Genomic DNA, 12,012 nt, shown 5'->3' on the forward strand with positions numbered 1-12,012 from the left:
CGGCTGTAAGACATGCTCAGTCAATGAAATTGATCGAAGACGGACTCAGTGTGCTGGAGTAACTTAGCGGGTCAGGCAGCACCTCTTGAGAGAAGGAATAGGTAATGTTTCGGGTCGAGACCCTTCTTCAGACTCGAACCGAAACATCACCTATTCCTTTTCTCCAGAGATGCTGCCTGACTCGCTGAATTACTCCAACTTTTGTGTCTATCTTCGGTTTATACCAGCATCTGCAGTTCCTTCCCACACAATGAAATGGATCTTTTGTGCTTGTTGGTTACTACAGTCAAAACAGCAAGTAGGCAGCATTACATTGATGTTCATTCAATGAGGATGTGCTCACCACTGCTCATTATTTTTGTACAGTTTTCAACTTATTCCTTGGTAACAAAGGCATTTTTGTTATGTTTATATGATGCCTCAAATCCTATAAATATCATTGTAGGCTGCAGTAAATTTGTGTGTGATTATTATATAGAACTCCAGCGCTTTCTATTACAGTTTTAAAGCCCTTGAGAGTAGTTTATATTAAGGAGCCATGGACCCCGCAAAAAAAAAGTAATCCATTCTATGGAGCTAAAATGATACCAAGTATGTCACTGGTTTGAGTGAGCCAGCCCATCCATAAAAGAGGCAACATAAATCGTTACTTGTTTGAGAGCTTTGAAGTACGCCATAAAGAGTCATAAACTTGAAATGTGGTAAAACAAACACGCATTTAAACCATGCCTTTCATGGGCTGAGTGTGTCCTAAAGCACTTCTCAACCGATGGTGGTTTTCGATGTGAAATCACAGCTGTAATGTAGGAAGGCATAAAAAGGTGTTGCGAGATGCTTTAAGTAAAGGCAGCAATGGTTCCCCTTTGATAACCCCAGTCATTCTCTCATGTAGCACAGCAAGTTTACCCAGAGAACCACAACTTATCCACAGAGTCCAGAAAAGCATAACACTTGATCTGCGCTATTCTTATCTGTTCTCATAAATTCATGGTTTAGGAGCAGAATTCGTCCATTCAGCCCATGAAGTCTGCTCTACCATACCAAAAATAGCTGATCTATTTTTCCCTCTCAATCCCATTCTCCTGCCTTTGCTCCATAACCCCTGACACCCAACTGGGTCGGCAGCAGAGCTCAGTATCCAAGGTTAACCTGGGGGGAAATTTGGTAACATTTGGAAATCTGTCTTTGGTCACTAGTACCAAACGCATGTACCAGTTATACTCGTCTCTACCCTATTAAACACATTAAATTCCATGGGATAGAAATTGAGGAAGTGGGTACAAACCACAGACAATAATCCTGCACATATGTAGTACTAACCATTAAAGACAAATTCTGACCCAACAGCACTGACAAAGACTCAGACTCCAATACCATTTCATTCTATTCAGTTCATGAAGCTACAAAGCAGTACAGGTTCACCACCGATTTTCTGGCACCCTTGGTTTCAGAGCTTTTCTGGATTATTTGTTTTGCTGCACCAACATAAGTCACGGCTTTGGGGAGCCGAGATACCAGCCTGAAGAAGGGTCTCGACCCAAAACGTCACCCATTCCTTCTCTACAGAGATGCTGCTTGTCCCGATGAGTTACTCCAGCATTTTGTGTCTATCCACCGGCTTGCAAGGTCGGCCGCGGAGGTCGATTGTGGGAATGGATCTGCCGGCTTCAACTGGGCCAGAGTTCCCGGGGGCAAATGCAACCCACCAATTGGCGCAAAAGTCCTGACGAGGTCAAGATTTTCCCACCTCACCCGACCTAGGCGCCACATTTTTTGTGGGGACTTCTGAGGGCTTGATTTTGTCCGGGTTAAGGGGGGGTGGGACACACCACCAGTTGCCGGACAATTGGTGGTGGACATGTACTGTCAAGCCATCTTACCTATGATAACTATGGTACAGATTACTGGTTAGTCCAAGCCCCTTTAACTCCTCCCTTATTTATTTCTTCAATGCTTAATATTGTGTCCATTTCTACTATTGTTCCTGTAGTTGGTGTAAAGTCTTATTGTTTTCAGATTGACAAAGTGCCTCTAGGAATATGGCAGACGTAGCTTCAAACAGAAGATCTGGCCCTTTACCTGCACATGCAATGTTCCTATTGTGTCAGTGGGCATCTTTTTGCTAGTAACAACATTGCATGTGGTGGACTTTGGCCTCATTAACAATGTGCTCATCTTGCCTGCCATGCTGTAGGCTTAGATAGCAGATCTATCTAAGACTCAATAAAAGGAACGTCACCCTCTTTTTATAAAAGCAACTAGACCAATTGGACCTGTTGGGCCCAAACCTCTCCTGCATTGGTGCAGCACCCTCTCCTCCTCCCCTCCCTCTCCCCTCCTCTCCCCCCCCCCCCCCCCCCAACCTCCCCCTAACTCTCCCTCTCCCCCTCCCTCCTCCCGATATCGTGTACTGTTTTGGCTGCAGTTCAGGAACAAACAAACAAACGAGAATTTTAGTCTATAGATACCACAAAAAAATATTGGCCATATCTTGCAGTTACAGCAGGCAGTGAAGAGAGCTAATGGCATGTTGGCCTTCATTGCAAGACAATTTGAGTTTCAGAGCAAGGAGGTGCCACTTCAGTTGTACAGCGCCATGGTGAGACTGCACCTGGAGTATTGTGTGCAAATTTGGTCTCCTAATTTGAGGAAGGACATTATTGCGATGAGGGAGTACAGCGTAGGTTCACCAGGTTAATTCCCGGGATGGCGGCACTGACATATGATGAAAGAATGGGTCGACTGGGCTTGTATTCACTGGAATTTAGAAGGATGAGAGGGGATCTTCTAGAAACATATAAAATTCTTAGAGGATTGGACAGGGTAGATGCAGGAAAAATGTTCCCAATGTTGGGGGAGTCCATAACTTAAGAATAAAGGGTAGGCCATTTAGGGCTGAGATGAGGAAAAACCTTTTCACCCAGAGAGTTGTGAATCCGTGGAATTCTCTGCCACAAAAGGCAGTGGAGGCCAATTAACCGGATGTTTTCAAGACAGAGTTAGATTTAGCTCTTAGGGCTAAGGAAGTCAAGGGATATGGGGAAAAAACAGAACGAGGTATTGATTTTGGATGATCAGCCATGATCATATTGAATGGCGGCAGACACAAAATGCTGGAGTAACTCAGTGGGTCAGGCAGCATCTCAGGAGAGAAGGAATGGGTGACGTTTCGGGTCGAGACCCTTCTTCAGACTGATGTCAGGGGAGGGAGCGGGACAAAGGTAGGATGTAGTAGGAGACAGGAAGACAGTGGGGGAACTGGGAAGGGGGAGGGGAAATTGAGAGGGACAGAGGAACTATCTGAAGTTGGGGAAGTTAATGTTCATACTGCTGGGGTGTAAACTGCCCAAGCGAAATATGAGATGCTGTTCCTCCAATTTGCGCTGGGCCTCACTATGACAATGGATGAGGCCCATAACAGAAAGGTCAGACTGGGAGTGGGAGGGGGAGTTGAAGTGCTGAGTCACCGGGAGATCATATTGAATGGCGGTGCTGGCCCGAAGGGCCGAATGGCCTACTCCTGCACCTATATTTTCAATGTTTTTATGTTCTATCTGTGCCCGTCACTTTGCAGCTTATTTTGCATTGAATGGCCTTACAAGTACCACCTTGTTTCATTGCTAACACTCTTGCCTCTGAATCAAAAGTTAATTGGTACATGCTTAATCCTGGATTAAGCATTTGATAGAGACTGATGAAACAGTGCCATTTCAATGCAGCAATGTTAAAGCATAAACCTGTTGAGATTTCAAATGCGGAAAAGGACCGGGCCAATAAATAAAGAAAAGCAGTGAATTGCTCAGTTTCCACAGTAGTTATTCCTCAACCTAAACAACTAAAACGCAATATCTGGTAGCTGATGTTGCCTCTGTAAATTTGCTGCTATGTTTGATACATAACAACAGTAATTTTGGATATAGCCCTAAGGCTCACTAAATTTACTAATGTTCTTTCTTTTTATGTAGTGTGCTGATGACAGGTGGATCTTGTCTTTCTGTCATTTTATTTTCTGTATTTTCTTGGTATTTCACTTGTTTCTCCTGCCTCAGTTTATCCACCAGCTGCAGATTCCCAAGATCTCTGCAACCCAAGGTTTTGAGTTTGAGACCTAGTTGAAACTAACAATGATGAGCTGTTCATCTCATTGTAAGTTTATCTCTTTGAGCTTTGAAATCAGGGAAAGTTAAACACCCAGCAGCAATGTTTAAGCGACAAAGGGGTGTCAGATAAAGAGAGGAGTGAAATGTAAAGCTAGAGGGATGGATATAGGTGCAAGGGGAGAAGGGAGAGGGGGAAGAGAAGGGATATATCAAGAACTCTGGGATGGGAATGAGTGTAAGCATAGAAACATAGAAAGTAGGTGCAGGAGTAGGCCATTCAGCCCTTCGAGCCAGTACCGCCATTCAATATGATCTCCCGGTGACTCAGCACTTCAACTCCCCCTCCCACTCCCAGTCTGACCTTTCTGTTATGGGCCTCATCCATTGTCATAGTGAGGCCCAGCGCAAATTGGAGGAACAGCATCTCATATTTCGCTTGGGCAGTTTACACCCGAGCAGTATGAACATTAACTTCCCCAACTTCAGATAGTTCCTCTGTCCCTCTCAATTTCCCCTCCCCAGTTCCCCCACTGTCTTCCTGTCTCCTACTACATCCTACCTTTGTCCCGCTCCCTCCCCTGACATCAGTCTGAAGAAGGGTCTCGACCCGAAACGTCACCCATTCCTTCTCTCCTGAGATGCTGCCTGACCCACTGAGTTACTCCAGCATTTTGTGTCTGCCGCCATTTAATATGATCATGGCTGATCATCCAGAATCAGTACCCTGGTCCTGCTTTCTCCCCATATCCCGTTGATTCCGTGACAAAGTATACGGAAAGGAGGCGGGTGACTCGATGAGTGGGAGTTGGTGAGAGAAATATATGTACCACAAAGGGTGCAATCTATTCCTCAGATGAAATTACTCAACACAAATCTCATATTCTAACATTATTTACAATGCTTAATCCAAATTCAACATAATTTAAAGCACTCAGTGTAAAATTGAGTTAGTATTATTGAAAGTAATCTGCATGTCTTTATTCTATCCCTCAATTAATATTTCTCATATCTGTTTCTGAAGTACTGCGCCAGTTCTTGTTCCATCTTGTTGAACCAATGCCTGCCTCCCTGTTGACTAGTCCTTCTTTAAAATGAGCAACAGATGGAGAAAGAAAAAAATGTGGCACGCTTTCCACAAGCAGATGCAAAAGTTCATATGTGGGCGGAAGTATTTAGGCCTTCCCTGAATAGTTCCTGGAATGAAAGATACCCCAATGAATATGCAAGGTCAGACTTAAAGCACTCCAGAACTTAAAGACAGAGAAGGAAATTGAACATTTTGAATCTGATGCAATCCTTAAGTTACAAAGTGATTGAGATTTTACAATAGTTTATTTAATATATGTTTCCGATGCAACTGAGGTGTACAGAACAGGAGGGTTAAGGTGTATTTTGTTGGCATATTTTTATATTTTCCTACTCTTTTCCAGTCTTTAATGTCCAACAGGTTCACAATTGCTGATCCCCTGTAGTATTTTGTCGAAATTGCAATTCTTCTCTTGGAACAATGACCACAAGCACTTGATTTCATTCATTTGTTCCATATTTCTCTACATCACCATCTATATCTCTCGTTTCCCTTTTCCCTGACTCACAATCTGAAGAAGGATCTCGACCTGAAACGTCATCTATTCCTTTTCTCCAGTGATGCTGTCTGACCCACTGAGTTACTCCTGCTTTTTATGTCCATCTTCAGTTTAAAGCAGCAGTTCCTTCCTACAAACTTGATTTATTTCCTCCCTCTCTCTTGCCTTGAGCATTGTGATCTTTTTTTAAAATATATTTTTTAATTCCCCTCCATTTTGTTTTTTATACATAACAACAAAAATAATAACAATAATAATAACCCTCACCCACCCTCCCCGGACACCCCCCTGCAGCTGATGTGTTCACAATCCACCACACCACAAACACAAATGCACAACCCGACAGCAAAACCCCCACATTCCTCCAAGGCGCAGGCCCACACACATCCACAGCATTGTGATCTTTAAGGGGGGGGGGAAATCAGTAATGTGAATAGGATCAACCACTGGACACAGTAAAAGTTGGCATCTATCCCACCTATGTGCTAACAGGCCACTCCTCCAAGTCCTTGCACACTTCTGTTTTAGCAGTGAGCTCAAGGACAAAATTATTTAAGATGAGAAGGAGCAAAGTTTAAAGGAGATGTGCGGGGCAGGTTTTTTGACACACACAGTAGTAGATGCATGAAGTGTGCTGCCGAGGTGGTTGGGGAGGCAAATACAATAGTGGCTTTTAAGATACGTTTGGATAGGCACATATAATACGCAGGGAATTGAGGGATACTGACCATGTGCAAGCAGAGGAGGTTAGTTTAACTTGGCACCAGTTAACTTGTCTGAAGAAGGGTCCTGACACGAAACGCCGCCTAGTCATGTCGTCCGGAGATGCTGCCTGATCCGCTGAATTACTCCAGCACTGTGTGTTTTATGCAAGATTCTAGCATCTGCTGTGTGGGTCCTTCCATGCTATCCAATGTCACTATAGATCCACAATTTAAACAATCTTAGGCTCACAATATTACTATGTTCTTATACCATTACAACAATTTCCAGAACTGTACGAGCAGTATGAGCTGTGTGAGTATGAACAAGTTATAATATTGAGCCAACCAGGCTCATGGGTTTCATTTATTTTTGTATTTTTCCTTGCCATCACAAGCTGGAGAAGATATTCACATGAGTAATAGAATGTATAAAGCTAGATAGAGCTGTTAAGGATAGCGGAGTCAGGGGGTATGGGGAGAAGGCAGGGAGTATGGGGAGAAAGCAGGAATGGGGTACTGATTGAGAATGATCAGCCATGATCACATTGAATGGCAGTGCCGGCTCGAAGGGCTGAATAGCCTACTCTTGCACCTATTGTCTATTGTCTATAAAGAAAGGACAAAGCAATATCAAAAACAAGTACTCAGACAGGCTGGCGGTTCCCGGTGGAATGTATCTTAGACGATTACTATAAAACTCTTGGAATCTCGAACCAACTGTTTGTAAATGCAAACGGTTTGGCATCGGATTGACCAGTTGACTTTTGCCATGCCCGCAGACTAATCACAAGGACCCAAATACCCAGTCAATTGGCAGCACAGTGGTGCAGCAAGCAGAGTCACTCCCTCCCAACAGCAGTGACCTGGATTCAATCTTGACCTTGGCACCTATCTGTGTGGAACTTACACATTCTCTCTGTGACTAAGTGGGCTTCCTCCAGGCGCTCCTGCCACATCCCAAAGACTTGCAGGTTGGGAGGTTAAATTCTTAGACAAATGGGAATTACTTTTTTTTTTCACCCAGTCACTCTAAAAATCACTTTTTCAGTGATTGATGGAAATTTGCCATCAAGGTTGATTCAAGTGGAAGCTGGTGGTGAACTGGCAGGTTTCATAGAAACATAGAAAAATAGGTGCAGTAGGCCATTCGGCCCTTCGAGCCAGCACCACAATTCAATAGGATCATGGCTGATCATCTAAAATCAGTACCCTGTTCCTGCTTTTTCCCCATGTCCCATGATTCTTTTAGCCCTAAGACCTAAGCCCTTAAGACTCGGCTTGTACTCGCTGGAATTTAGAAGATTGAGGGGGGATCTTATAGAAACTTACAAAATTCTTAAGGGGTTGGACAGGCTAGATGCAGGAAGATTGTTCCCGATGTTGGGGAAGTCCAGAACAAGGGGTCACAGTTTAAGGATAAGGGGGAAGTCTTTTAGGACCGAGGTGAGAAAGTTTTTTTTCACACAGAGAGTGGTGAATCTGTGGAATTCTCTGCCACAGAATGTAGTTGAGGCCAGTTCATTGGCTATATTTAAGAGGGAGTTAGATGTGCCCCTTGTGGCTAAAGGGATCAGGGGGTATGGAGAGAAGGCAGGTACGGGATACTGAGTTGGATGATCAGCCATGATCCTATTGAATGGTGGTGCAGGCTCGAAGGGCCGAATGGCCTACTCCTGCACCTATTTTCTATGTTTCTAAATCTAATTTTCTCTTGAAAACATCCAGTGAATTGGCCTCCACTGCCTTCTTTGGCAGAGAATTCCACAGATTCACAACTCTCTGGGTGAAAAAGTTTTTCCTAATCTCATTATTCCTTATTCTTAAATACCCCTTATTCTTAAACTGTGAGCCCTGGTTCTGGACTCTCCCAACATCAGAAACATTTTTCCTGCATCTAAGCTGTCCAATCCTTTAAGAATTTTGTATGTTTCTATAAGATCGCCTCGCATCCTTCTAAATTCCAGTGAATACAAGCCCTGTCACCCCATTCTTTCATCATATGTCAGTCCCGCCATTCCGGGATTAACCTGGTGAACCTATGCTGCACTCCATCAATAGCAAGAATGTCCTTCCTCAAATTAGGAGACCAAAATTGAACACAATACTCCAGGTGCGGTTTCACCAGTGCCCTGTACAACTGCAGTAGGACCTCCTTGCTCGTAAACTCAAATCCTCTTGCAATGAAGGCCAACATGCCATTAGCTTTCTTCACTGACTGCTGCACCTGCATGCTTACTTTCAGTGACTGGTGCAAGCACACCCAGGTCTCATTGCACCTTCCTTTTCCTAATCTGACAGCATTCAGATAATAATCTGCTTTCCTGTTCTTGCCACTAAAGTGGGTAGCCACACATTTATCCACATTATACTGCATCTGCCATGCTGCTGCCCAATCACCCAACCGATGTTGGGGGAGTCCAAAACCAGGGGGCACAGTTTAAGAATAAGGGGTAGGCCATTTAGGACTGAGATTAGGAAAAAAAAAATTCACCCAGAGGTTGTGAATCTGCAGAATTCTCTGCCACAGAAGGCAGTGGAGGCCAACTTGTGGGATGTTTTCAAGAGAGAGTTTAATTTAGCTCTTAGGGCTAATGGAATCAAGAGATATGGGGAGAAAGTAGGGTCGGGTACTGATTTTAGATGAATGGCAATTTTCATACCTTCTTCTCGCCACAGCTGGTTCCGTCTGCTGCAGCATCCAGTTTAGATCGGCAAGAGCCATTCAGTGAGCACCAGAGTGTTTGACAAATATTCTGTCAATACAGAAAATAAATTTATTTGTTAGGTACAGGAAAGAACTGCAGAGGCTGGTTTAAATCAAAGATAGAGTCAAAATGCTGGAGTAACTTAGTGGGACAGGCAGCATCTCTGGAGAGAAGGAACGGGTGATGTTTTGGGTCGAGATCTGAAGAAGGGTCTCGACCAGAAACGTCACCCATTCCTTCTCTCCAGAGATGCAGCCTGTCCTGCTGAGTTACTCCAGCAATTTGTGTCCATCTTATTTATTAGGTGTTGATTTCTAAGATTTATCTGCATCTAATAACTGGTAGGCATTTTGCTGACCATATGTATTTCTACAGCCTGGGGCTTGATACCAAACACTGTTTAGGTTTTGGTTGGAATGCCATGTTCAATATAGCAGGGTATGGCTCAAGTGTTGGTAAATAAGATTGATTAGATGTGCATGGTGGGCTAAAGAGCTTGTGTCTGTGCTGTGTGACTTTAATCGAGGAATACAGAAAAAAAACCAATGACAGATGTGTTCATAATTGAAGGACTCTAATTTAAGTTTAAGAAAGAAGTCACAAGATCGTCTTAAAAACACGACCTACAGTGCTACAGCACGACCATAATGTTTGGGACAAAGACCCATCATTTATTTATTTGCCTCTGTACTCCACAATTTGTAATAGAAAAAAATCATATGTGGTTAAAATGTGGTTAAAATGCACAATTACAGCAGTGTTTATACATAGTCCCCCCATTTCAGGGCACCATAATGTTTGGGACACATGGCTTCACAGGTGTTTGTAATTGCTCAGGTGTATTTAATTGCAATGGTAACTTTGAATCCCATTGGATACATATTTGAATAAATGCTAAAATTTAAAAAATCACAATATTACAGCGAAAATGCAGAATGTTGACTAATTGAGCAGTTTCTTCAAGAGCCAAACAATCACAATGGCCTGAATGACATTCTTCCGGGTGGCACCTTCAACAATTCTCAGTTCCTGAAGGCTGTTGCCAAAGGAATGACTCAATAGATTATTCAATTGAAAATATAAAAGAAAGGGAATATTACATACTGAATCAGCACGGATCAGTGGCCCATTTCATGTTATTATGAAGATAAATACATCCTCCTAAGATTACTTTGGCTTAAGAATAACAGCTTATTCTTTCATTTTCAAAGCACATTTAGTATCATTAAAAGTTCCAAGGCACAAACAATATCTGACAAACACAATGACACTTAACCACTGTGGTAGCCATTAAGTTTGATCAATAAGCGAGGTTTTAAGAAGTAACTTTCAGGGAAAGAGAAAGGGAATGAAACACTGAGGTTTAGAGAGGAAATTTTGAACCCAAAAGTATAAATGCCATAAACAGAACCCAAAATTTTAAGTTGCATCCACTCGGAACTGTGTCACGTATTTGTATACTCTGCAAAGCAGACAGCCTCATTAATTACAACAAATCCATACCCAACAGAAGGGTCTTGGCCCATAAGGTCACCCATTCCTTCTCTCCAGAGATGCTGCCTGATCCACTGAATTAGTCCAGCATTTTGTATCTTTCCCAGCACTCACAAGCTGGCAATAAAAGTGTGAGACAACATGAATTAATCCATTGCCTTTCATACATTGGCAAAAACTCTCGCCTTCCATTCTTTTTAACATAAAAGGGAATTGTCAGAACAATGAGTTAAACAAGCAGCAAATCATCTCACGTCTAAAAAAATATAGATATGGATTAAAAGATTGCTTTCCAAATGAAAACTTATGGCATTGTTTTTGCAATTGCAGATGTTCATTGAGATTATTGCCCGGTATTACTCAAACAATACTTCCCGAATGCAGAGCAGGAATTATCCTTCACCGTTAAAATTGTTCCAGGCCACCTAGAAAGAGAAGCCAGGCATGCAGATTGGCACCAACCTTCCTCATTTCCCTTCTTATCCTTCGTGTCCCGCTGCTTAATGCTCAATACCACAGGTCAAGCTTATTATCAGATGTCTCTAAGCAGAATGCAGAGGCACCCTGGCTGGTGTTTCTGGTGCTGCTGTCACTCAAACCAAAAGATCAAAACAAGAAGGTCTACACAGGAATCATTTGCTCCATTTTTATATAAGGTAGGGAGCCACAGTAATGAAATTCAGGTCATTTCGGTGGCTTCAATTAATCTCACATATCACCACTACTCCTGTTGCTTTTAATCTTTAGAAATGTATCCATCAATGTATCCAGAAAAAAAAAATGCTCTCTATTATGATGGTCCAATTATTCAAAGTTATAAAGACATCCGTACACCCAAGGGATTTAATGCAAAATCTACGTCATCCTCACCGTGTGCGTATCTGTGTCCGTGTGCAAGTCTGTGTGAGTCACTGTGTCTTCTATCTTCCTCATTCAGAACAGTAAAGAGAAATGTCTGGCTTTGGGTCCTGGACAGCTCTGATAATTCTCAAAGATTTCAGCAAGTAGAAACCACTGGGTTGCTTTTTGACAGCTCTCTCATGCATCTTAAACTCAAATCCTTTTGCTCACCAGAAGCAAATCTAATTGCATTTTCAAATCACGTGTTTCCTCTGTATCACACAGCATTCCTGGTCACTTAATTTCCATATTATTCATGGCCGCAAAGATTCTGCCTGACTGGTCTATAATCCTACAATTTGCTAACTTTTAATTTGCATCCCTTGATATTTGCATGTTCAACACAACGAAGATTTAATAAAGTCTGGCAAATCCTTTGAAAATGTGGAACCAGGATCAAATCAGATTATTATTTTCCAAACCAAACAAGGCAAACTTTCCTGAGCCTTCTTCTTAAGTTCTAAGTACACAAAATGAAATTCATTAGACTTCTGAGTGTCATATCAAACAAAGTAATTTCCTT

The 12,012-nt window shown here is 42.5% G+C and overlaps 1 protein-coding gene across 1 annotated transcript in view; it reads right to left on the reverse strand.

Moving 5' to 3' along the window:
• Positions 1-12,012, reverse strand: part of LOC144608742 (A disintegrin and metalloproteinase with thrombospondin motifs 12-like) — a 417,538-nt gene that overhangs the window by 175,470 nt on the left and 230,056 nt on the right. The window contains exon 10 of the mRNA XM_078426828.1: positions 9,051-9,143. Coding sequence (XP_078282954.1) covers positions 9,051-9,143 — 93 coding nt within the window. The remainder of the gene's footprint in view (positions 1-9,050; positions 9,144-12,012) is intronic.

This window comes from Rhinoraja longicauda, chromosome 1 (genome assembly GCF_053455715.1).
Source record: "Rhinoraja longicauda isolate Sanriku21f chromosome 1, sRhiLon1.1, whole genome shotgun sequence".
In the NCBI taxonomy this organism is placed as follows: Eukaryota; Metazoa; Chordata; class Chondrichthyes; order Rajiformes; family Arhynchobatidae; genus Rhinoraja; species Rhinoraja longicauda.